The sequence below is a fragment of the Stegostoma tigrinum genome, chromosome 1 (genome assembly GCF_030684315.1).
Source record: "Stegostoma tigrinum isolate sSteTig4 chromosome 1, sSteTig4.hap1, whole genome shotgun sequence".
Classification (NCBI taxonomy): domain Eukaryota; kingdom Metazoa; phylum Chordata; class Chondrichthyes; order Orectolobiformes; family Stegostomatidae; genus Stegostoma; species Stegostoma tigrinum.
In genome coordinates, this window is record NC_081354.1 from 6,832,562 (window position 1) to 6,859,963 (window position 27,402).

General features: G+C 42.5%; 1 protein-coding gene across 15 annotated transcripts in view; it reads right to left on the bottom strand.

Annotated features, from left to right (window-relative positions):
• Positions 1-27,402, bottom strand: part of pdlim5a (PDZ and LIM domain 5a) — a 252,103-nt gene that overhangs the window by 14,712 nt on the left and 209,989 nt on the right. For all 15 annotated transcript variants that reach the window (XM_059649664.1, XM_059649648.1, XM_059649741.1 and 12 more), the window contains 2 exons: positions 4,441-4,642; positions 235-415 (listed from right to left, as the gene is read on the bottom strand). In XM_059649664.1, the coding sequence (XP_059505647.1) occupies positions 235-415; positions 4,441-4,642 (383 nt within the window). The remainder of the gene's footprint in view (positions 1-234; positions 416-4,440; positions 4,643-27,402) is intronic.

The window sequence follows — 27,402 nt, forward strand, 5'->3', positions numbered from 1 at the left end:
TAAAAAAAAAAGTACACCATTGGGTCTCCAGAGCAGTTGCAACTTCAAAATGCAACAAGATGGAGTGTTGGTGGATGGTTGATAGAAAGGGTCAGTTTGCACTGCCAGAAATATAGAACAACCATTCACCTGGATACAAAACTAAGGAGGTTTTATTGCAACTGGCTCAGTCAGGACGGTGCCTTAGCCTTCCATACTATTGATTTGCTACGAGCAGCATCTTAAATAACTTACCCCCAGGATCTTCCTCTGGCATCGGGCACATTCAGGGGCAAAGAATTGTTCGTAGCACTTCTCACAATACACAGACCCTTTCTCTTCCACAAAGCCAATGTGGGCAAGGGATAGACTACAATAGGCACATGTAAACTCTTCAGGGTGCCAGGAACGACCCATTGCCACAAGGAAAGGACCTCTGTCAGAACAAATACACCAAGGGATCACTATACAAACAGAAACAAACAAAGCTACTTCTCAGAAAAGCATAGAAAAAGAAACAATTTTACAGCAAGATTTGTGGTATTCTCAGAGATGAAATAGTAAATGAGAAGTTTGTAACCGACGTTCAAACCTTTTCAAGTGCGGGAAGGCAACCCTTACTTCTCTTTGGAAGAAAACTGATCTCTAGCAGGTTTCCTTTGTCTAAAATGTTGGTGCTGATCAAGTTTGGATGAAGAGGAGATGGCAGTCGAGTGAGAAACCCAGTTAAGATGTAGCATCTAATTAAACTCATACACATCGGAGAGCATTTTATCGCAAGGATAGTGCATAAATGGACAGAGCTGCCCCTTCAGAGTGAAGGCCTTGTCGTAGATTTAAAGTCCTAGAGTATCCTTAATGCCCTAAGTATTTGGCAGAGGATTTTCTTTTCAGCTGGAAGGTGACGGGCTGTTTTATTTACCGAAAAGCGAGTAGAGGAAGAAACCTTTCATTCAATTTAACAAATACTGATATATCAGAATGTAGAGAGTATAAAGTTTCAAAGATTAGGCTAAGTAACACTCTCTCTGCTTGACACAGGCACAATGGAGGGAATGGCCAGCTTGTGTGTGTGGAGTAGACGGTGACATGGAGTTAATGTCATTGAACTGCCGGAAACCCAACATGTGACATGGTGAAATTTGAAGTCAACAAAAATCTGGAATAAATGATGACCGGGTAACGCAATGTGTTTTAAAAAAATTTTGTTCATTCATATCTTTTAAAGAAGGAAATCTTCTACTTAGTCCACCCTAGTCGTGACTCATAGCAACGTGACTAACTCTTAACTGCTCTCTGGGCAATTAGGGATGGGCAGTTACTATTAGCAATGACCGCATCTGATGATTTTTAAAAAAAATGTTTGCTTTACTCTTAAGAATAGATCATTCATCTTCTTGAACCATCCTTCCATTCAAATTGATCAATGACTGCTGTGCATCTTAACTCCACTTACTGAACTCAGTACTTTATTTTTTTTTGTTAGACATTGGTAGCTTTGAAATTTTCAAACAAATTGCAGCCTGACAAATTCATTTTGCAGAGGCTGAGATGAGGCAGTTTCAGATTCCCACTGTTTGGTTTTATAGAGGCAAAGGCCCTGACTCTCTAAGGTCAACATGTTTCAACTCATTAAAAAAAATGTTTAATTGAGGCCAGTGTCCTTTCACGTCACTCCATGACTTAAATCAATACATTGAAATCAAATTGAATACCAGGGCATCTACATATCACTGCATACAATTGCAAGACAGTCTATATTTTGGATGTAGGGATAGCAGATTTGGCTTCCTATTACAGCTGTAATGTTACAATTGTAAAGCAAAATTTGAAGGAAGGGTTAATGGAATGAGGCAAACTCATCCATTCATGTTCTATGCTTGTGATACCCTGATCATGTTCAGAAAGCCATTATCTAACATGAACAGGCACTTCAGATATTAATTAGCCTGTATCACTTGTACACAGGCAAATTTGTTAATCGCTCGCCCAAATCTTAAACACCTCATCCATTATTCAATGAACAATCCACTGTGTGACACAGCTGCCAACTGCAATATTTCTGCAGCCCTCCCCTGAGTCATAATGCCAAGGAGATAGCATTGCACTCAGCACACAACAAGCTTCACAGTCTTATGCATTTTTAAGCTGCAGGTATTTAGTTGCAGATGAAAATGGGATGCACTGAAATGAGATTAGGATTCGTGAAATGAGGGTGCTAAATATTGATGTGAAATGAATGCATATTATTCAGTTTAAAAACAGGGCAGGAATTGAGCTGGTCTAATGTAGATTAGAGATGATGGGTCTGCAGAAGATTGCAGATCAGGACACCCTGAATCTGTCCTTGCTCGCTGATGGCAAATTGAAGTCTTGACCAAACCTGACACAGCCACCACCTCACTACGCCAGGCCTGCTATTCAAAACACGAGTCTCTACAGTTGTAAGTGAACCGTTAAGTGAGTAAAATTTAACGTAAGAACTAGAAGCAGTAGGCGGCCATCCGGCCCCTCGAGCCTACCCCGCCATTTAATAAGATCATGGCTGTTCTTCTTGTGGGTCAGCTCCACTTACCTGCTGGCTCACTACAACCCATAATAATTCCCTTATTGTTCCAAAATCTATGTTTGCTTTAAAAACATTCAACGAGGTAGCCTCAACTACTTCACTGGGCTGGACATTCCACAGATTCACAACCCTTTGAGCGTAGAAGTTCATCCTCAACTCAGTCCTAAATCTGCATAGTTTCATAGTTTTAAACCAAATAAGTCTCGCCTTCCAGACTGACAACAGCTAATACCTTTCTCATCATACTCACCAATTCAGTGGATGTGATCACGTGATCAGTGTCAATTTTAAAAAGGGGTCTGTTTCCAACTACTAGATCACTATAGATTTGTGTAATTAATACAACATGCTGTCAATTGAACAAAGCTGCCTCTTCTCCAGGCTAATAAATACATCGTGTCACCCTCAGCTTGGAAGTGGAGCAGTCAGATCAAATAAGGCTGGTTCAGCGTAATTACAGTTCATGCCCTTCTGCCACTGTTCTGTGGGCTGCAGAGTGCTATCAAATGACAGCCTTCATTTTACACCTGTTTTATTAAAGCGATGTTGTACTGTAAACCAAACTGCAATCCCGTCCATGAACATAAATTACACCCTCTCTTTCTCTGTGTATACATATATAAAATTATACTAATATACATCTTGTTTTTAAATAAGGACTTTAAAAAATCAGAATTCCAACGTCACACTAATGTTTGGACATTTGTTAAATTCCTGCTCTGGTTGACTAATCTGCCTCTCCATCGGCAGTTGCTGCCTCTCCTGTTTCCGGAAGATTTCCCTGAATGGGACCACAGTGGATGTATGGAGGTTTGGAAATCAATCCTACCTGGCAAGGAGAGCTTTTCCTCTTTAGTAACAATACTCTGCTAATGAATCCAACTGGTTTGTTGCCACAGTGAGAGGTGAGCTATTTGTTGTACACAAGGGCTCACATTGTTAGACAGCTGAGAAGCTGAAAGGAGCCCTGATGTCAGGAGGTGCTTGTAGCTTGTAACCCGATCACAGGGTGAGGTCTAGACTGCCATCTCTGAGCAAGGGAAGACCCCAGATCCCCGATCAGTCTTAGGCCCATCATCTGTAATCTGCGCAGAACAGACCAACTCCGCCTCTGCACTGGCTGAGTTTTTAAGCCAACAATGCGTGTGTCAAAATCACACCCATTTTTAAGCAGTGACCTAATTTTAAGTGTCCACCTCAGCACCTTTCCCAAAATCTAAATTTAAGATAGTCACCAATAAGCTGCAAAAGAAACTTGGGTGAGACATCTTTATCCAGTGAGTGATGAGAAGGGGTAGTTGAGGCAGATGGCAGAGACACATTTCAGGAAAGCTGGGTGAACATGGGAACTAGAGTAGGCCATTCAGCCCCTTGAGCCTGTTCCAATATACGAGAGGACAGCTGATCTGTGGCCGAACTCCATACCCCTGATTTTTTTTGCTAAGCAAATGTCTTATCCATCTCAGATTTAAAGCTGATACCTGATCTAGCATCAGCTGCCATCCACTTTTCTAGCCTCTCCCACTCTCCGTGTGCCTAAGTGCTTCCTAACATCTCTCCTGAATGGTCTGGCAACTAATTCACAGACTGTGCCCCAATTGTAGAATCCCCGACCAGTGAAAATAATTTATCATCACCTATCCTATATTTTCCTGTTAACATCTCAAAGACTTTGGTCAGATCATCCCATAACCTTCAATATTCTAGTGAAAACAGGTCTAATCTCCTCATAACTTAACCGCTGAACACAGGAGGGAGAGAGGAATGGGTAACTTTGTTGATAGGGCTCTGGAGAGACTTGCGTACAGTATCAGTGCTGGGACACAGCAGTTCTATTTATTTCAAAGACAGTGCTCATTTAATAGAGAATCCCCTTTGGCTCGTCTCGCTACCTGATGATGGAGTTGCAGTGAGCACACATGGGCGTCCTGTTGCCAGCTGGGATATGCTCGGCCATCTGAACCAGTGTGTTATCATCCTGCGGCTCTGGCTTGCTTATCATGGCACTGGCTGCCTTCGCGTTGGAACCCCAGCCAGATGGACTTGCCGGTGATACCTGGGCAGTGGGGAGTATGGTCTTGGGGGAGCTGTTGGCTGCAGATTGACACAAACACAAAATTATATCTTTCATTAAAAAACATACGAATCAAAGTCATTGCAATAATTGAGGGGAGGTAACAGGGTGAGGATCATGTCACTGAAGCAACAATCCAGATAAATATTCTCAGGACATGATCTTGAACCCCACCATATGGCAGATAATGGAATCTCAACTCATCTGGAATTGAAGACAGCCAGCGAAATTGTGGCTACATTACCACTGCCAATTATTGTACAAATCTATCTGGTTCTGAGGAAGGGTCACCGGACCCGAAACGTTAACTCTGTTTTCTCCTTCACAGATGCTGCCGGACCTGCTGAGCTATTCCAGCAACTTTTTTAGCTGGTTTACTAATCCAGCATCCACCGCCATCTAAAAGAATAGAGTTCCAAACCTCTCCCACCCTTTGTGTGTGAAAGCGCTTCCTAACATCTCTCCTGAATGGCCTAGCCCTAATCCTCAGACTACGCCCCCTAGTTCTAGAATCTCCAACCACTCACTATAAATAGTTTATTGTTATCTACCCTGTTTGTCCTTTAGAGAAGGAAGCTGCCATCCTTACCTGGTCTGGCCTACACGTGACCCCAGGCTCACCACAATGTGGTTGGCTCATAGCCGCCCTCTGAGCCATTAATGCTGTCTAGCCAGCAACACCAACTTCCACACACAAAGAAAATGAACAGGGATATCCGAAAACTACAATTCAATCAATACAGTTGGAGCACCTAAATTTAAATGCTGCTGACAAGCTTAGATGAAAAGATGACGTATAATTTATTCATTCAAAGTACATTTTACACAACATCAAGGTAAGGAACATCAGTGCTGCAACGGGAAGGCTGTCCTTTGAGGAAACATCGTGTACAATGAGCCCAGACTCACTGGGATTCTGAAGAATCGAGATATGTGATCTCATTAAAATCAATTAAGATCAACTGGAGTTTGACAGGGTAAATGCTGAGAAGCTATTGATCTCTGTTGCTGAAGACTTAGGAAGACATGGCCATAGTCTTTGGACAAGGGACCGCCATTGAGGGCTGAGAGGATAACAAGTTTCTTCACTCAAAGGACAGTGTTTCATTTTTGTACACCCTTGACCACTGAGATCTGTCAATACTCAGTCAATGAGTATATTCAAGACTGACAGTGATTGATTTTTGGACAATTATGATGATCGAGTGAGAAAGTAGAGTTGAAGATGACAATCAGGCATGTTTTTATTGAAGAAAGAAGCAGGCTCAAGGTTTCTTCATTTCTTACCAACGATTTCCACAAAACTCAAATTAAGCATTAGGCACAAAACAGAACCGTAAATCAAGCACAGCAGGCCATTCAGCCCATTTAACCTGTGACAGTTCCCGTAAGAAAAATTCAACAAGTCCCACTCCCTCCCTAGTAGAACTCAACCAGTAAAGCTGTCTTGTGCGAAAGGTACACATACTTCAACTGCTAGCATACTAAAATGCTGGTATTTATTCTGACCTTAAACATTCCTGCGAACTATGAGAAAAACTAGAGTGGGATGAGAGAGATTGCGACTAACAGGAGTTCACTGGGAATGCAAACATGGGTATCATCAGTTTTCTTCACTGTATAATGAAAGCAAAATATTGCAGATGCTGGAAATTTAAAATAGAAACAGAAACAGAAAGTGATGGAAAAATTCATTAGGTCTGGCAATAAATGGAGAGAGAGAGCACGAGTGCGGGAGCGAGGGCGAAAAAGAGTTAACATTGAATCCAACATGACCGCTCTTTGGAATTGAAGAAAGATGGAAAGTTCTGAAGAAGGGTCTCGACTCGAAATGTCGACTTCCCTGCTCAGCTTGCTGTGTTCATCCAGCTTCAGACCGTGTTATCTAAGGTGGAGAGTTTATGGGTTTTATCATGTAGAAAGTGGTGGGGGTGAGTAAGTGGAACAGAAGGGAGGGTGGGTCAGGGGAAATTTACAGACAGCAAGGAGATTAGCGATCACAGATGTCACAGAACAATAGGCAATTGGAGTCATAATATATACAGAGAAGGAAGTTGGGGTCCAGATGTGAAAGGCTCTCCTTCTCAACCTCTTCGCCTTGCCCGAGGCGTGCTGACCCTCAGGTTAAACCACCACCTCACTCTCTCTCACTCCAATGAGACAGCAGCCTTAATTTCTGGGAAGACTACATTGTCTTCACCCTTTCTTTTGAAAAACTTTTAGACAGATTCTTGATGAACAGAGGAATCAAGGATTGTCAGCAATAAGTGGAACTTTAAAGGTGAAGCCACAAACAAGTCAGCAATGATTATACTGAATGGCAGGACAGGTTTGAGGGGCTGAATGGTGTTCTCCTTCTTTCATTTATTTGTTCAGACAAAATCAGTATCTAGCTTCACAAAGGTTGCTGGGGGCAGGGATGGGGAAATAAAGTCAAAACTGGCTCTAAGCTATATCTTGAACCAACCTCAAAAGTACATGTGGCAGAAAATATCACTAGTGGTGAGCGCACAGACTAGACGACTACACCAATCTGTAAGGTCTGGCCAAGCAGCAGCAGAAATAAGAACACAGGAAAATAGAAAGAACAACTTATTTCTTTGAGAAAACATAGCAGCCCCTTGAAGCCATGCCAGATAGGTTTTTAGATAAACTACTTTAGAAGTTTTTAAAAAAGTCACTTAAAGTAGTCAAACTTCAGGGTAATTATTAGCAATCCCTTTCTGCACCTGTCAAATTTGACAGCTCCAAGTAAAAATCAACATTGCCGTGAGGTTTAACACAGGACAACAGCAGATCCTTTGTCTGCTGGGTCATTTGCAGCACGGTCTATCCTTCATCACCACCAGAAGATCTTCCTCCCATACGTACACACTTGCCAACTTTAGTCTTCACAGGGATGAAGCATTTTGATTTAAGTTTAGATTCCCATCAAAAGGAAAGTGAAGCAGAAATATACTTTAGTTACATCCTACCACAAAGGAGGCCTTTTTATTATTTATTAAGGAACTTAAAAGATGCCCCTGTCCCAGTGTGATATTCCACCAGGTTTTCTGAGTACAAACAGGTGAAGCAATTTTTTAAAAATATTCATTTTGTGGGACATGGGTGACACACCCCAGCCAGCACTTTTTGACTGTCCCTAGTCGCCTTTGTGGTGGTGAGCTGCCTTCTTGAACCATTGCAGCCCAAGTCCTACAGGTTGACCCACAATGCCCTTAGGGAGGGAATTATTCCGTGAGTAAGACTATGTCAGGCTGTCGCTTGATTAGTCTCTGAGGCAACTCGCTCAATTTGGCTACTAGGCCCCAGAAGTTACTGAAGCAAACTTTGCAGGCCAGACAGGGCTGTTTCTGTCATTGTCTACTCTAGTGCCAAGGCCAATGCCAGGTGGTACATCCGGTTTCATTTCTTTGTTGAGACTTTGTAACAACTGTGTGGCCTGCTAGACCATTTCGGATGGTAGTTGAGAGTCAACCATATTGCTGTGGGTCCGAAATCACACGTACATCAGACCAAGTGGGAGTAGTAGATTAGTGAACCACATAGGTTTTTCCCCAATAGACATCAGATTTTTCCTAATTACAGATTTTTTTATTCAATTCAAATTCCGCCATCTGCTGTGGTGGGATTCAGACCGGAGTCCCCAGTACATTAATTGAGTTTCTGGATTAACAGTCTAGCGATACCACCATGAGGCCATGACCGTCCTTAATACTGCCTATTCTATATTTGACTTCTTCTGCCAAGACAAAGAACAATGATCAACATGGCTAAGAAACTTGCACATAAACCATTTTATTTACTGTCCACTCACAATAGTTCTGAGAAAGTATGGCTATCAATTTGTCTCCAGTAAAAGTCATGCAAACAGCCCTTAGATGAAAGGCCAGTAAGTCAGCACCATCCAATTCGGATCGAGGGGTAAATATTGACCAAGGCACCAGGCGAATTGCCTCCTGCCCTTCACAGTGGCTCCTCTGGGTCTCTGACATGCCCCTAAGCAAGCAACTGGGGGGATCCACCATGATTTCATATCTCACCCAAAAGATATCAACCCCCAAACAGTGTTGCACTCCCTCACCAATGACCAACACGCCAGCCTCGATTGTGTGCTCATGTTTCTGGAATGCTTCCTGAACGTGTTGCGTATGGCTCTGAAAGGGTTAACAGTTGCTGTCTGAAAGTGGCATCAAACCCATCAGATGGTGAGGTGCAAACTTGGCTTAGTTACATAAATGAGCTAAATGCTAGAAAGTGGGATTAGTGCAGATTCAGTGGGCTTTTGTGCTCCTGAGATGCTGCTTGGCCTGCTGTGTTCATCCAGCCTCACATTTTATTATCAATGGGCTGAAGTTGGTTTATGAAGTGACATTAAGTAGACTGGGACTATACATTACAGAATTTAGAAGAATGTTGCGGGGGCGGGGGGGGGGGGGTGGTGGTGGCGGAGGGCAGGATCTTACAGAAACATATGAAATTATGAAGGGAACAGATAAAATAGAAGCAGGTAGGTTGAAACTAGAACCAGGGAGCACAGCCTCAAAATAATGGGGAGCAGAATTAGGACTGAGTTGAGGAGGAACTTCTTTACTCAAAGGGTTGTGAACCTGTGGAATTCCCTGCCCAGTGAAACAGTTGAGGCTACCTCGCTGAATGTTTTTAAAGGGAAAGATAGATAAATTTTTGAACAATCAATGAATTAAGGGTTATGGTGAGCAGGCAGGTAAGTGGAGTTGAGTCCATGAAAAGATCAGCCATGATCTTATTGAGTGGAGGAGCAGGTTTAATAGGCCAGATGGCCGACTCCTGCTCCAATTTCTTATGAAGGGTCTTTGCAGTGCTGTATGACTGTGTCTCTTTGTCAACAAAACCAAGGAACCTCTGACTCTGAGGCAAAAATTCTACTCGGTGCCCCAAGCTGACACATACTGCAGGAGAGTTGTGAGTTAAAGGACTTGTACAAAAGCCACTCAAAATGCATGCAAGGAATTAAGTTTAAACAGCATTGTCAAACATTTATTCAGAACGTTTGTTTATTTAGCACTGCAATTTATTACATCTAACGTGAACATCAAACAACCTCTAAACTCTTACCTGTACTGATCTTATCATCTAAACTCCTTTGCTTATCTCTATGCCTCACTACCGATTAACACAGACTGTGGGAAGCCGTCTTAAAAATGTAATCCTTGTATGCAGCTGGAATATTCTAATAACAGGAAAAGTGAATACTTGTGCAGAGATCCTGCAATGCACCGGAGTCAGAATTGTTAATATGTACTCTGTTAAACAGCAATTTTCCTTTCATTGAGCACAATGTCACAATTCCTTGTTATTAAAAAAAAGTGAACTCTGTGGGAAAGGAGGAGAACCTGAGGCCAGGTATCAAGAGATTGATTGAAGAGGTTGGCTTTGACGATACAGACAGTGAGCGGTGCATAGTGGGGGAGAGATAAAGAGATAATTCCACATCTGAGTGCCGAGATGGCTGAAGGCACAGCATACGTTGATTTGGCAAAGGGACCGAAAGATGCATGTGGCCACTTTTTGGGAAATGCAGAGTTCTTGAAAGGGTGAAGGGGTTAAGGGGTACGCAGAGCGGAGTGAGGTGCTGAAGGGGTTTGAACACAAACACGTGAACTTTCAAATTTATGAACTTAATGTGAAGTTCCCCATCCACCAAATTAAGTACTTATTTGCTCCAAAACCAATCCTCTCTGGGCTGCACTATCCATCAGATGCTCTGCAGCAACTCATCAATGTTCCATCAGCAGACCCTTTCAAACCTGCAAACTCTGCTGTCAAAGCTTCCGAGGGCATCAGACATATGCAAACATCACTTTCTATCAAGATCCCAGCACATTTTAGTTTTATTTATTCATTCCCCAAATATGTATTATTCGTCCCTAATTGTCCTCAAGTAGATGGAGGTAAACTGTCTTCTTGAACAATTTGAGTCCTTAGGAAGGTTGCAGTAGTATTGAATACAACTGAGAGGATTCTTTGGCCATTTTAAAAGGCCAATTAAGAGACAGACACAGTGGACGTGAGTTTGCTCGCTGAGCTGGAAGGTTAGTTTTCAGACGTTTCATCACCATTCTAGGTAACATCATCGGTGAGCCTCCAATGAAGCGCTGGTGTTATGTCCCGCTTTCTATTTATCTGTTTAAGTGTGCTTTGGGTTTCCCAAGGAAACCTAAACAGATAAATAGAAAGCGGGACATAACACCAGCGCTTCGTCGGAGGCTCACCGATGATGTTACCTAGAATGGTGACAAAACGTCTGAAAACTAACCTTCCAGCTCAGCGAGCAAACTCACACCCAGAAACTCAACCTGAGCTACAAATCTTCTCAAAACTTGCTAGACAGACACAGTAATGATGGTCTAATCTTAAGCTGACACAATGTGAGTTTAAAAAAAAGTTCAATCTGGTAGTTTTTCAGTCACCATTATGGAATTGGTGTTATTTTTCCCCAATTGCAGGTTTATATCTTAAACTGAAGTTAAACATCATGTATCCAGGTCACTTGTCTCAGCATGTAGATGACTAGTATAGTAACATAGCTACAATGCTTCTGGGCTCCCAATTTGGATCCACATTGGCCTTCCTTTCATTAGCACTGGGCCAAAATATTGGAACTCTGACTCGACTGCAACTCACACTGCTTGCAGCAGCTTACCACCACTGTCTCCAAGGCAACTAGTGCAGGACAACAAATGCTAACTTTGACAGTGTCTGTATCTGTAATGAATAAATTTACATTTATTTTGGAGAAAAGCTTTGCTCTCCGTCTCCAAGGTCGAAATTGAAACCGTCAGGAAAATCACAACGGTAAAAAGTTAAATCCAACTAATCTATTCAACAGACTGATACTATTCCAATAAACCATGCCAGTGAACTGCCCAGCTTCAGTCAGCCTCTAGACTAACTGCATAGGTTAGAGCTAAAACTAAGTTTTGTCTTTGCACCAAGATAGAGTGAGGAGCTCTTTCTGGTTGGAATGCCTTTGGAAGAAGTGATCTTTTATCATTTTGTTATTGCATGGCCTTTACTCTCTCATCAACAAGGAGAAACAAGACAAGCTGGAGTCTGAGCTTTGGAGGAGCTCCGAATCTGGCCAATGAATTGTCCCCGAGAAGGGGCTGTATTGCAGCTTGCCTTTACACAGTACGTTTAACAGAGCTTCACAGGAGACAGTTTTCAAACCAAATTTAACTGCAAGCCTTTTTAGGCCAGGCACCCAATAGCTCGGACAACGACATAGGGCAGTATCTTCAAGGGCTGTGGGGGCAAACAAACATGAGAGATAGACAGCATGAGGGCACAAATATGAGACAGCGTGAGAGCAGGGCAGTGAGAAGGCGAGAACGGGAGAGAGCGAACGCATGACACAACCAGGTCAACAGAACAACAGGAGTGCAAGTCAGCGAGGGCAAGAGCAGGACCTTTTCTCCACTGCACTGTAGAAGGTTGAGAGACGACATCATAGAAGTTTATAAAATAATGAGGGGTACAGATTGAGGGTTTGGTAATTTTCTTTTCCCTCGGATGGGCGATTTCACGACTGGGAGGTATATTTTTAAGGTGAGAGGAGAGATTTAAAAAAGACATGGGGGCAAATGTTTTTATACAGTGGTTCGTGCGTGGAATGAACTTGTTGAGGAAATGGTGGCTATGGTTCAATTACAATGTTTAAAAGGCGTTTGGACAAACACAGGCAGAGGCAATGGCCTAATGGCATTATGGCTGGACTATTAATCCAGAGACTGGGATAACTCAGACAATGAAGGTCATCAATTTAACAGGGACAGCCTAGCTCAAGCCAATCACAGATTCACACAGGAATTCCTAGAGGCTTGGTTTTCAACCCATAATGCAATCAACAAATGCTGCAATATACAAATCCATGCAAAGAAGAACCGAAAATTTCACAACCCAACTTAATGGACCAGATCATATTAATTCCAAGTGGAGTAGAATAGCTTCAGAGGGTCGCTCTGATGACGTTACCCAGCATGGCAATGAAATGTATGAATGAAAACAAGCCAGCTGAGCAAGCAAGTCAGCAAACTCGTCCACAACCCAAACATAGAATATAGAACATTACAGCACAGTACAGACCCTTCGACCCTCAATGTTGTCCCGACCTGTCATACCGATCTCAAGCCCATATAACCTATACTATTCCACGTATATCCAGATGCTTGTCCAATGATGATTTAAATGTACTTAAAGTTGGCAAATCTACTACCGTTGCAGGCAAAGCATTCCATTCCCTTACTACTCTGAGTAAAGAAACTACCTCTGACATCTGTCCTATATCTTTCACCCCTCAATTTAAAACTATGCCCCCTCATGCTCGCCGTCACCATCCTGGGAAAAAGGCTCTCCCTATCCACCCTATCTAACCCTCTGATTATTTTATATGTCTCAATTAAGTCACCTCTCAACCTTCTTCTCTCTAATGAAAACAGACTCAAGTCCCTCAGCCTTTCCTCGTAAGACCTTCCCTCCATACCAGGCAACATCCCAGTAAATCTCCTCTGCACCCTTTCCAAAGCTTCCACATCCTTCTTATAATGCGGTGACCAGAAATGTACACAATACTCCAAGTGCGGCCGCACCAGAGTTTTGTACAGCTGCAGCACAACCTCTCGGTTCCGGAAATCGATCCCTCTATTAATAAAAGCTAAGACACTGTATGCCTTCTTAACAGCCCTGTCAACCTGGGTGGAAACTTTCAAGGAGCTGTGTACATGGACACCGAGATCTCTCTGCTCATCTACACTACCAAGAGTCTTACCATTAGCCCAGTACTTCGCCTTCCGGTTACTCCTGCCAAAGTGCATCACCTCACACTTGTCTGCATTAAACTCCATTTGCCACCTCTCAGCCCAGCCCTGAAGCTTGTCTATGTCTCTCTGTAACCTACAGCATCCTTCGTCACTATCCACAACTCCACCGACCTTAGTGTCGTCTGCAAATTTACTAACCCATCCTTCTACACCCTCATCCAGGTCATTTATAAAAATGACAAACAGCAGTGGACCCAACACCAACCCTTGCGGTACACCACTAGTAACTGGTCTCCAGGATGAACATTTCCCATCAACTACCACCCTCCATCTTCTTTCAGCAAGCCAATTTCCGATCCAAACTGCTATATCTCCCACAATCCCATTCCTCCGCATTTTGTGCAATAGCCTACTGTGGAGAACCTTATCAAACGCCTTGCTGAAATCCATATACACCACATCAACCGGTTTAACTCTCATCTACCTGTTTGGTCACTTTCTCAAAGCACTCTAAGGTTTGAGGCATGACCTTCCCTTCACAAAACCGTGCTGACTATCCCTAATCAATTTATTCTTTTCTAGATGATTATAAATCCTATTCCTTATAACCTTTTCCAACACTTTACCAACAACTGAGGTAAGGCTCACTAGTCTATAATTACCAGGGATAATGGGAACTGCAGATGCTGGAGAATCCAAGACAATAAAGCGTGAAGCTGGATGAACACAGCAGGCCAAGCAGCATCCCAGGAGCACAAAAGCTGACGTTTCGGCCCTTGACCCTTCATCAGAGACAGCCTCTCTCTGATGAAGGGTCTAGGCCCGAAATGTCAGCTTTTGTGCTCCTGAGATGCTGCTTGGCCTGCTGTGTTCATCCAGCTTCACACTTTATTGTCTCTCATTACCAGGGTTGTCTCTGCTCCCCTTCTTGAACAGGGGAACCACATTTGCTATCCTCCAGTCGTCTGGCACTATTCCTGTAGACAATGACGAGTTAAAGATCAATGCCAAAGGCTCGGCAATCTCCTCCTTGGCTTCCCAGAGGATCCTAGGATAAATCCCATCCAGCCCAGGGGATTATCTATCTTCACACACTGTAGGATTTCTAATACCTCTTCCTTGTGAACCTCATTCCCACCTAGTCTAGTAGCCTGGATCTCAGTACTCTCCTCGACAACATTGTCGTTTTCTAGAATGAATACTGTTGAAAAATATTCATTTAGTGCTTCCCCTATCTCCTCTGACTCCACACACAATTTACCACTACTATCCTTGATTGGCCCTAAATCTTACTTTCGTCATTCTTTTATTCCTTAAATACCTATAGAAAGCCTTGGGGTTTACCCTGACCCTGTCCGCCAACAACTTCTCATGTCTCCTCCTGGCTCTGAGCTCTCTTTAGGTCTTTCCTGGCTACCTCATAGCCCTCAAGCGCTCTAACTGAGACTTCACATCTCATCCTAACATAAGCCTTCTTCTTCCACTTGACCAGAGATTCCACCTCCTTCGTAAACCACGGCTCCCGCACTCTACAGCTTCCTCCCTGCCTGACAAGTACATACTTATCTGGGACACACAGGAGCTTTTCCTTGAATAAGCTCCACATTTCTAATGTGCCCATCCTCTGCAGTTTCCTTCCCCATCCTATGCTCCCTAAATCTTGCCTAAACTCATCGTAATTGCCTTTACCCCAGCTATAACTCTTGCCCAGTGGTATACATCTATCTCTTTCCATCACTAAAGTAAACATAACAGAATTGTGATCGCTATCACCAAAGTGCTCACCTACTTCCAAATCTAACACCTGGCCGGGCTCATTACCCAGTACCAAATCTAATGTGGCTTCGCCCCTTGTTAGCCTATCTACATACTGTGTCAGGAAGCCCTCCTGCACACACTGGACAAAAACTGACCCACCTATAGTACTCGAACTATGGTGTTCCCAGTCAATATTTGGAAAGTTGAAGTCCCCCAATGACAACTACCCTGTGTCTCTCACTCCTATCGAGAATCATCTTTGCTATCCTTTCCTCTACATATCTGGAACTATTCAGAGGCCTATAGTAAACTCCCAACAGGGTGATCTCTCCTTTCCTGTTTCTAACCTCAGCCCATACAACCTCAGTTGACGAGTCCCCAAACATCCTTTCTGCAACTGTAATACTGTCCTTGACCAACAATGCCACACCTCCCCCGCCTTTTAACATCTTCGCTGTTCTTACTGAAACATCTAATTCCTGGAACCTGCAACAACCATTCCTGTCCCTGCTCTAACCATGTCTCCGAAATGGCCACAACATCGAAGTCCCAGGTACTAACCCATGCTGCAAGTTCACCGACCTTATTCCGGACGCTCCTGGCATTGAAGTAGACACACTTCAAACCAACTTCTTGCTTGCTGGTGCCATCTTGTGTCCCTGAAACTTTATTTCGGACATCCCTACTCTCAACCTTTTCTATACTCTCAAACTACAAATCTTCTTAAGAGCCTTTAACCCAGATAACATTCTGGGAATGCAGTTTCAAATCCGGCTGAGGCAGATGGTGGAATTTGAATTCAATAAAATATCTGGAATTAGAAATCTAATGATGACCATGAATCCATCGTTGATTGTTGGAAAAACCCATCTGGTTCACTTATGCCTTTTAAGGAAGGAAACTGCCATTGTTACCTGGTCTGACCTACAGCAATGCAATTGACACTGAACTGCCCTCTGGGCAATAAATGCTGTCTGGCCAGCGATGCACTCACCTTGTTGCATGCAAGAAGAGATATGAATGGGGAAGGTTTGGATGGATACAGGCCTGGAGCAAGCAGCTGGGACTAGTTTGTTTGGGATTATTCTTGGCATAGAGTGGTCAGACTGAAGTGTCTATTGCTGTGCTTTATGGCTGACTCTTGATAGAGAGAGAGAGAGAGAGAGAGAGAGAGAGAGAGAGAGAGAGAGAGAGAGAGAGAGAGAGAGAGATAGAGAGAGATAGAGATAGAGAGAGACACAGAGAGAGAGGGAGAGAGAGAGAGAGAGAAACACAGAGAGAGAGAGAGAGAGAAAGAAAGATGAGAGAGAGAGAGAGAGAGAAAGAAAGAAAGAGAGAGAGAGAGAGAGAGAGAAAGAAAGAGAGAGAGAGAGAGAGAGAGAGAGAGAGAGAGAAAGAAAGAAAGAGAGAGAGAGAGAGAGAGAGAGAGAGAGAGAGAGAGAGAGAGAGAGAAAGAAAGAGAGAGAGAGAGAAAGAAAGAGAGAGAGAGAGAGAGAGAGAGAGAGAGAGAGAGAGAGAGAGAGAGAAAGAAAGAGAGAGAGAGAGAGAGAGAGAGAGAGAGAACATGAGAAGGCGGGGGGAGAGACAGCGCATGGGAGGTGGAGAGAGAGCGAATGAGAGAATGAGAGTGTGTGAGCAAGTGCAAGCAAGACAGTAAGAGAATGTAAGAAAGAGTGGGACAGTGAGTACAAGCGAGTGACAATGTAAGTCAGCACTGTAGGAAGGGCTTTGCCAAGCTTAGAGTCCAGGCACATGAAGGAATGGTCACTGTGTTGGGTGAGAATTGGTAGATTACAGAAAACTGAATGCCGTAGGGCTCAATGAAGTCAGAGAGACGTAACTAGGTTTTTGGTACGTACAACAGAGAAGTTAAATTCATTTGACATGGAACATGTAACTCAATCAACCAGGAAAATAAAGCCCAGTCCAACATGTAAGGGAGTGTGGTGCCCAATCCTCTACCTGAACTGAAGATCTGTCTGTTCACAGCATCATTAAGCAGCAAATCAGCAGCAAGGAAATATCACCTCATGCAGTACGGGCCAAGCCTTGAAATATTCCTGTGTCTGGAACACCAGACCAGCTGTTGGGTGAAATAAATTATATCAGCAGTCCTCTGCTCTCGGACAGCTGGAGGACAGGTTTGATTTGAATCACTCTCACGGGTTTGTTTTGCTTTATCTGGCTGGCGTAGAAACACCAGGTCATTTTCGCTGACTGCTTTTACTCAAAAATAAGAGATTTCAAAACTTGCAGAGCTCCCAAACCAGTGCGCAGCCAACAAGGTCCCTTTGATGTATTGTTGCAAAGTAGGGAAGCAGCAACCAATTTGCACACAGCAACCTCCCGTAGACAGCAAACAGCAAAACTGTCTGCTTTCAGACATTGGAAAAGAAAATGAATCGCCTCATTGAGATATGTTATGATACACCTCCAGGGATGGTTAGAACTTTAAGCGTGCCCTGTTTGAAGAATAAATGTTTGCCAGTACACTTGGATGACACACTAGTGCACAGTTGTTAAGCTAAATTTAGAAGAGGAATGCACAAACTTGGAATTCACACAGCAGAGACAGCCTAGTCGTGTTAGAAAAGACCTGGGGTATTCAGGTACATTTTCAGCAGTGGATTTATTCCGATTGTAGGATACCAAAGTAAAAAGTGACTGGGAAAGGAGCAGCTCCCATGGATTGAACAATTCAGCACATAACCTTTTTCAATTATTTGTAAACAGAACACTTGAAAAGCATTAATAATTGTCTGACAAAGTCAAAAACAAAAATAGACACTGCTGGAGAAACTCATCAGGTCTGGCAGCATCTAAAGAGAGAGAAATAGAATTAACATTTTGAGCCCACTAACACTTCTCCTTCAATAGACGAAAAACATTAATCGTGCATTCTCTCCACAGACACTGCCAGGCCTGCTGAGCTTTTCCAGTGGTGTCTGTTTCGATTTTAGAACTTTAGCATGCTCAGGTTTTCAAGTTTTATTTTCAACAAAGTCAGACTGGGCTTGTGAAAGCGAAATTTGGTTTAACTAATTTACTGGAGGTTTATGAGGGATTTAACTAGCAGTATAGATAAGGGAGAAACAATGACTGCAATATATTTGTATTTCAACTCTTTTGATAATAACTTTAGAGGCAGTTGGGGGTGGAATCAGTTAGCTCAATTGGCTGGACAGCTCATTTGCAACACAAATTCAATTCCAACACCAGTCGAGGTCACTGTGACTGTCCCATGTTCTCAATCTCACCCCTCACCTAGCGTGTGGAGAACCCTGGGTTAAAGTCACCACCAGTTGTCATTGGACTTTTCCTTACGTGTATAGATGATCTGGATGTGAATATAGGAGGTATGGTTAGCAAGTGTGCAGATAACACCAGAATTGGTGGTATCGTGGACAGCGAAGAAGATTATCTCAGTGTACAATGGGAGCTTTATCAGATGGACCAATGGCTGTGGAATGACAGATGGATTTAATTTAGATAAATGTACTGTGCTGCATCTTGGTAAGGCAAATCAGGGCAGGACTTACACAGTCAAAGGCAGAGCCTTGGCCAAGAGTTGCTGAACAAAGAGGCCTAGGGGTGCAGTTGTAGAGTTCCGTGAAAATGGAGTCACAGTTAGACAGACTGGTGAAGAACATATTTGCTACGCTTACCTTTCTCAGTCAGTGCACTGAGTATAGGAGTTGAGACATCAAAATGCAGCTGTACAGGATATTGGTGAGGTCACTTTTGGAATACTGTGCATAATTCTGATCTCCCTATTTTAGCAAAGATGTAGTTAAACTTGAAATGGCTCAGAAATGATGTGCAAGGGTGTTGCTGGGTTTGGAGGATTTGAGCTGTAGGGAGGGGCTGAATAGCCTGGGGCTATTTTCCCCAGAAAATCAGGGGTTGAAGGGTGACCTTATAGAGGTTTATAAAATCTTGAGGGGCCTGGATAGGGTAAAAAGACAAGGTTGGTTCCCCCAGAGTAGGGAAATCTAAAACTAGAGGGTATATATTTAAAGGAGTGAGGAGAAGGATTGAAAAAGGGACCTGAGGGCCAACGTTTTCATGCAGAGGGTGGCATGTGTATGGAATGAGCTGCCAGAGGAAGTGGTGGAGGCGACATTTAAAAGGCATCAGGTTGGGCGCATGAATAGGAAGCGTTTAAAAAGGGATATGAACAAATACTGGAAAATGGGAATAGATTAGTTTGGGATATTTGGTTGGCATGGATGACTTGGACCAAAGGGTCCGTTTCCATGCTGTTCATCTCTGATTCTATGACTATAGTAACTTTGCTTATTATATTAGCAGTTAGTAGGCAAAATTAAACTATACACTGTCTTAGATTGAGAACTGGTTGTCAGACCAGAAACAGAGAATGGGAGTAAGTGGGTCTTTATGTGGTTGGCAGGCACTGCCTTGTGGTGTACCACAAGGATCAGTGGTTGGGTCCCAGCTATTTACGATATATATAGATGACTGCAAGAGGTAACCAAATGTGATGTTTCCAAGTTTGCTGACAACACAAACTAAACAGAATGGAGTTGTGAGAAAAGTGCAAGGAAGCTTTAAGGCAATCTAGAAACGTTTGGTGAGTGGGTAAGCACATGGCAGACACAGTATAACATGAAGTTAAACACTGTGGGACGTAACAGAAAAGGTAGAGCATTATTTAAATTGGCCTGTATTGGAAATGTGGATGTGCAAAGGGACCTGGATATCCTTGTGCAACAGTCAAAGTAAGTAGGCAGGCAGATGCAACAAGCAATTAGTATACAGTCCTTTTATGCATGTTTCGTCAATGTGACTTGGCTGTAACACAGTTTGTAAAATGTGAACTTTCACATACATGTGTTGGCTAATAGAGGATTTCACCCCTTCCCCCATCAAGTTATCTTCAAACTTTTTCAAGGTAAACTGTTAAATTTAGTGTATTATTTCATTATTAGATATGAACATTTACTAAAACAGTGCTATCCTTTGTGCTAGGCTAACTACTATAATTGTTTTGATTTTCAGTAATATTTTTGGTGGTCTGCCCCAACTCTATTTTTTCCACAAAGCTCGGTATTTGTATTGTATCATTTTCTATAGTGCAAGGTCACACAAGAATGCAACACTCACATTATAGCAGCAAGGACCTATTGGCCTTCGTTGCAAGAGGATTTGAGTTCAGAAATAGAGGTGTCTTACTGCAGTGATATGAAGCCTTGGTGAGAGCACAGCTCGTGCAATTTTAGACCCCTTACCTACATAATGACATAATTGCAATACAGGAAATACAGTAAAGATTCTTTGAACTGATACTGGGGATGGTAGGACTGACCTTTGAGGAGAGATTGCTTTGTTTTGGCCCATGTTCACAAGTACTTAGAAGGATGAGAGGGGATCTGATTGAAACGTAAAAAAATTTAACAGAGATGGTCAGGCTAGATGCAGGAAGGATGTTTCTCCTGACTGGAGTGTCAAATTCACAGGATACGGAGTAGGCCATTTACGAACGGGATAATGAAATATTTCTTCTCTCAGGGGGTGGGCAATCTGTAAATGGTCCTTCGACAGAAGGCTGTGGAGACTGGGTCAAGGAATACATTCAAGGAAAAATTTGTTGCACTTTCAGATATTATAAGGCATCAAGTAGTATGTAGAGAAAGCAGGAGTTGAGACAGGGGATCAACCATAATCACACGGCATGATGGAGCAATTAAGGGCCAAGAACCTATTCTTGCTCCTAGCTTCTACGTACAGCCAGTCTTAAACTGATCTTTACAGTGCGACCCTGAGCAATGTTAACTCAGCGACGTAAACTGAATGCAATAGCATAATGTGCTGTAAGTTCTCTCCCAAGTCATTGACCCCATCATTTTGAGCTGGAGATACAATGTCTTTCTGTTCACCCTGTTCCCCTCTTGTTTACGATGAGCACACACTACATTCCCCAGGCAAGTCTATGCCAACGTGACAACAGAGAAAAATACTGCAATGCAAAACATCCAACTCCAGATGCTAACTGACCTGTCGGCGTTATTGCTGCAGAAACCAAAGAATTCCTTGTGCTTTTCAAGCGATTTGAGTTTTTTATACTTGCTCCCCAATTGCCTCTTTTGAAAAGCAATTCCAACATATGCCTTGCTTTATAAGCAGAGTTTGTTTCGAAAAAGCACTTCTCTATAAGACACTTCTAGATGCATACAGATCCTGCATTGTTTCCTGGAATGACACAACACAGAATGGGCCAAGTGGTCTTGTTCTAACAGTACTGACTCTTTGAAAGATTCCAATTGGTTCTATTCTCCCTGTGTCATTTCCTCTTGGCCCTGCAATGACTACGCCTTTGCAAATAGCTGTGTGATTCTTTTCCAGCACCATTTAGAAAATGCTTTCCCAACTGTAACTGCTCACTGTATAAAAGAAATGTCTCATCTCACCCCTGTCATTTGCAAGCCTGAACCTCTGCACTTGATCATCAGTGGTAGGTTGGCACATAGATTAGAGGTTACAATCAAATCACCCATCCTCTGACTGAATGAAGGAGGAGGTTCAAGGGGCTGAATGGCCTACACCTACTCCTAATTTTTATGTGCATGTGAGATTGGAACCACCAAAGAGTTTTATCATTGAGCCTGTACAGACACAATGGGCAGAATGGTCTCCTTCTGAGCTGTAAGATTCAAGCCTAGGGTGACTTTTTTAGAACCCTTCTGAATAAAATGATAATTGCTTACAGCATTACAACACAGATCTTAAGTCTACTTTTGAAATCAGATTCCATTTTAATGAGGTGGTATGATGTGTCAGCGGTTAGCACTGCTGCCTCACAGTGACAGGAACCAGAGTTCGATTCCAGCCCTGGGCAACTGTCTGTGTTGAGACTGCACGTTCTTCTCATGTCTGTATGGGTTTCCTCCAGATGCTCTGTTTTCCTCCTACAGTCCAAAGAAGTGCAGGGTAGTCGGCGTGGCCAAGATAAATTGCCTGTAGTGCCTAGGGATCTGCAGGCTGGGTGTATGTTACAGGGATAGGGTAGGTCTGGGTGAGATATTCTTCAGAGGGTCAGTGTGGACCCAATGGGCTGAATGGCCTGCTTCCACACTGTAGGGATTTTAATGGGCCTTTAATTCCAGGTGTGTTTTAATCTTGGTTACTTTCTCCTTCTCTGTTGATCCGTGGAGCGTTTTCCTGAATTTGGTCTTCATTTCTGATTTCCAGCATCTTAAACAATATTGCGTTTTTTAAAAATTCCTTCATGGGACGTGGGTATTGCTGGCTAGACCAGCATTGAATGTCCATCTGCAATTGCCCCGGAGAAGGGATGTTGTAAAAGACCTCTGCCTGATACGGAATCCCGGTGACGACGCAACATTTTGTGGTATGACATACTGAAGTCAGTTTTTATTTACATGATAAACTCACATAAGCAGTTTGAAACAGAAAGGGCCACTTAGGAGGAGACAGTGTATTGGTGCTGGACGCCCTCTATTGGAAACATGTGTGAGCCCAGGAGGAATAATGAAACCCACGTTTAGTACTCTACGTCTGCTAAAAACGGGTTAGGAAACAAGGTATGTTGTTACTCACCTCCTGACTCCCCAAAACCCATTCACAATCTACAAGGCTCTAATGATTAGGAACTGGGTCAGCAGCCAAGCGTTTGTCAAGAGATCTTAAAAATCAGGTACAGGCAGGTGGCTTGAAGCTTCAAGAATAAAATCAACACTTTCATTTCATGCTTTGATGGCGAACCTTAAGTTTAAGCCAAGCTACCTGGTTTATTTTAATCGTTTTCCAATCCAGAAATAATAACTCTCCCCACTACCTAAGTCTGACAAATCTAAAGTTGCATAAAGTACCTGTGGAACGGGATGCAAGTCTTCCAACATCCATGCTGAAAGGTGAGCCAGCATCCGCCAATATACCTCAGCTGACGCAGGACACACATCGCTTTACATTAAGCAGCTACCCTCGGCCCCATCCCTCATAAATTCAAACAGCCCCATTGAAAAGTCTAGTGTTCCAGAGACTACACTCACATGTCCACTGTCACCAGCTGAACATTAAACAACTGAGGAACTGAAGATGCTGGAAAGGTGACAAATCTTGGCAATTAAATCCCAGTGTTACCAGATGGTAAATCAACACACATGAAAGGAAGTGAACATTTGTTTTTATTAACTAGTCACCAAAAGGACCAGGCCCCCCCATCTGTGAATGTGAGGCAACCTACCGTTCAAAAAGGCTAGGTGGCAGAGGATTGTAAACTGGCAGAGGTGTTTGAGATCATGAAATGGTTCGATCGAGATGGAGGTCAAAATTATATTTATACGTAAACGGGGAGACCAGAGACAGGAGCCATGTCACTAATAACTCCAGTAAGTGAAATTCAGGCCAAATATTTTCATCCATGGAGTGACGAGAATGGAGAGCTCGCCACCACATGAAGCGTAAATGCTTTTCAGTGAAGGCTGGTTGAAGACAAGAAGGGGAAATTATTAGAAGGATATGTTGATGAGATTGGATAAATTAGGGTGAGTGGAGATGTGCAAGAGACATACATACCCACAAGGGCTGAATGACTAGTATTTACTGTCTTGCAGCAAACTCACTTTAACGCCAAGTACAACCAGGAATGTTGGGAACATGCAGAAGACCAGATAACATTTGGTGAAGGAGAAACAAATATATTTTGGCTGAAGCATCTTTGTCAACTGACAAAGGCAGGGTGCTCAGGCTAAAAGGTTCATTGATTGATTTTCTCCAGGGTTTGCAGAACTTCCTGTTTGCTTATAAATTAAAAATTGATGCTCAGTTTATTACATCCATAATTTATAAGACAGGATTCCTTTTGATCTATTTCCTGTAGGTGGCACCAAATATAATACAGAATCACAATGTTTCAACTTGCAGTGTCCCTAAAAATAAGTACATCACAGTTCCCACTGTTTTTATCAACCCTGCTCAAAATCATCGCGATTTAATTACAGAACACAATTTCTTGATTTCTTTTTCCCTGGTCCTTTTTTTTAAAAAACTCAAACATCCTTTCCATGAAGGTAAACAAATACGCACAATATTTTAAATATTTAGTTTAATACAGGATGCCTAGATGATATTTCGATGATGCATTATACTCAATAATCCTTGGAAGAGATAATGGGAACTGCAGATACTGGAGGATCCGAGATAACTAAGTGTGGAGCTGGATGAACACAGCAGGCCAAGCAGCATCTCAGGAGTACAAAAGCTGACGTTTTGGGCCTAGACCCTTCATCAGAAAAGGGAGGGGGGAGAGGGTTCTGAAATAAATAGGAAGAGAGGGGGAGGCAGATCAAAGATGGATAGGGGAGAAGATGGGCAGAGAGGAGACAGACAAGTTAAAAGGGGTGGGGATGGAGCTTGTAGAGGTGAGTATAGGTGGGAAGGTAGGGACTCCACCTCAAGCCGCACCTCCATTTCCTACCTACTAACCTCATCCCGCCCCCTTGACCTGTCCGTCCTCCCCAGACTGACCTATTCCCTCCCTACCTCCCCACCTATACTCACCTTGACAGGCTCTATCCCCGCCCCTTTAACTTGTCTGTCTCCTCTCCACCTATCTTCTCCTCTATCCATCTTCGGTTCACCTCCCCCTTCCTCCCTATTTATTTCAGAACCCTCCCCCCCCCCACCCCCCACCATTTCTGATGAAGGCTCTAGGCCTGAAACGTCTGCTTTTGTGCTCCTAAGATAATACTTGGAAGACTCACGTTTTGCAGGTATATGGAAAATCAATTTAGTTCACAATTTGTGGAAATATCTGGAGTGGTTTATTTTAAGAATAGGTCACTGAAAGTTCACTGTGGACACTGGAGATCTTTTGCAACTTAGCTTCCTGTAAATTACATCATTGGTGCTAACAGCTTACTTTGCTATAGACCCTGGTGAACTGGTTTAGAATAATAACTGGCTTGGAGAAGGTTCTTGTTTTATTTTTGGCTCAGTTAGAGGGACATGAGTTAACTAAAGAAATGAGCTAAATTGGAGAAAAGCTTGCTTAGGACAAGCTGTCCAGCTGGTTGCCATCATTTCTGAAAGTAAAACCCTTTAATAGAGTACGGGATAAAAACCTATTTGTTCATTTGTATGAGTAATTAAAGAAAAACAAAGGCTACATTTTCTAGGAAAATTGCACCTCCCAGACGTTAGGGACAACCAATCATACGTCAGAAGATCAGATTCCAGAACATTCCAAACTTCAAGAATAACCAATAGGCCAAAGCTGTTCCTTTTCATTCAGGAGAGCCAATGTCTGCAGATAGATTAGATTTATTCCTCTGTCCCTGGACAGTGTCTGTGGGACTGTGTGTATGTTTTAGGGATTATATAAAGGGTTAAGCATTTACACTCCTGTATTACTGACCGCGTATGTTAACTAATAATTCTATTTTTATTGTGCACATTTTGTTGATTATAAACCCAGAACTGAGCTTATTAAGAAACTTGGTTAATAAATCTTGTTTTTTAAAGTATTAATAAATAAAGTAATAAAGTATTAAGTTGGGTTCTTTGGTATCATGAAAAAGTAGTTCTACTTTTTGTGACCAGTGGAGTTGTGGGACTAGGACAGCAGTGCACTCCTCCAATCTTGATCATAACAATGATGACTGCACACATCTGGCAATGAAAGTACATCTTTAACTTTCTCTTGGAAAGATTAGCCTGACACCACATTTATATCTTAAATATATCTTATTTCTGCTTGCAGTCTGTATAAAATTACACAGTGCCCACAGTCAAGTTGGATTATCTAAAACCGAGAGATTCTAAATACTTTTGAATATCTGTCTATAATACACAATATCTCTCGCAGGATCAAATCTTGACACATGCTTTGACCTTCAATCACTTCTTACCAAAGGAAAGTCAATTGATACAGTCCAGAGAAAGCTGACACCACATAAGGAGAGACTGTCTCATGCAGTGAGTAGATTGGCCTGTATTTGTTGAAATATTGAAGAGTGAGAGGTAACCATATTGAAACATACAAAATGCGGAGAAGACGTGATAGGACAGATGTGGAGAGGTTGTTTCCCTTGTGGAAGAGTTTAGGACCAGACAATATAATCTCAGGATAAACAGTCATATTTTTTAGATATAGATGAGAGAGAAATTCTTCTCTCACTGGATAGTGATTGTATGGAATTCCTTACCACAGAGAGTTGTAGAGGCTAGGTCATTAAGTATATTCAAGGTTGAGATTTTTAATCGATAAAGGAATCAAAGGTTAATGGGAAAGGGCAGGAAAGGGGAGCTGAAGGTTATCAGATCAGCTATGATCTCATTGAATAGCAGAGCTGACTCAAATACTTCTTCTCCAATGTTTTATGGTCTTATCTTGTTTTACTTGATATATTAAAGGCCTCAATATGGGTAACTGACAAATTCAAGATATGCAGACAATACAAAACATGCAAGTATTGGGAGTCGAGAGAAAGTTAGTGATAGCTTTCAAGGGGCTGTATCAGGCTGATAGATGACACTTAGCAGTTGAAATTCGACATAGATATGTGGGAAATAGCAGAATTTAGTGGGAAGCACAAGGAGCAACAATGTATGTAACAGGAACAAAGCTGATAGGGGGCAGGAACTAATCAATGGAAGTGAGAGTGTACATTGGGAAAGTGGTTAAAAAGCCATGTACGTGATTCTAGATTTTATAAATAGGTTCACAAAAGCAAAGGTTTTTGGAAACTCTAGTTCATTTTCAACTGAGATACTGTATCCACGTAGATGGCAAAAACCCCAGAAACGATATAAAGCATATAGCAAGGCATTGAAAGGATTTACGAAAACCAATGCAGGGTTGAAAGAGGTTTGGTTGTGAGACAAGTTTGGAAAAGAAGGGTTGTTCCCTTTCAAGAAGAGACGGTTGAGAGGAGACTTAATAGAGAGGTTCAAAATCATGAAGGGGCAGAAAATAAAAAGCGCTGGAGAAACTCAGTGATTCCGGCAGCATACATGGAGAGAGAAACAGAGTTAACAACTTGAGTCCTCTATGACTTTTCTTCAGACACAGTAATTCCAGAACCTCGCATAATTATCATTGTTATCAGTTTGTCTAGAAATCAGATGGTTTGTTGTAATGTTTGCTACATAACTTACATGTTCCACTGCTTTAAATAAACTAAGAGTGAATCATTCCCCAACAAGCAATGGATTAGACCATCATCATTAACATGCCAGTG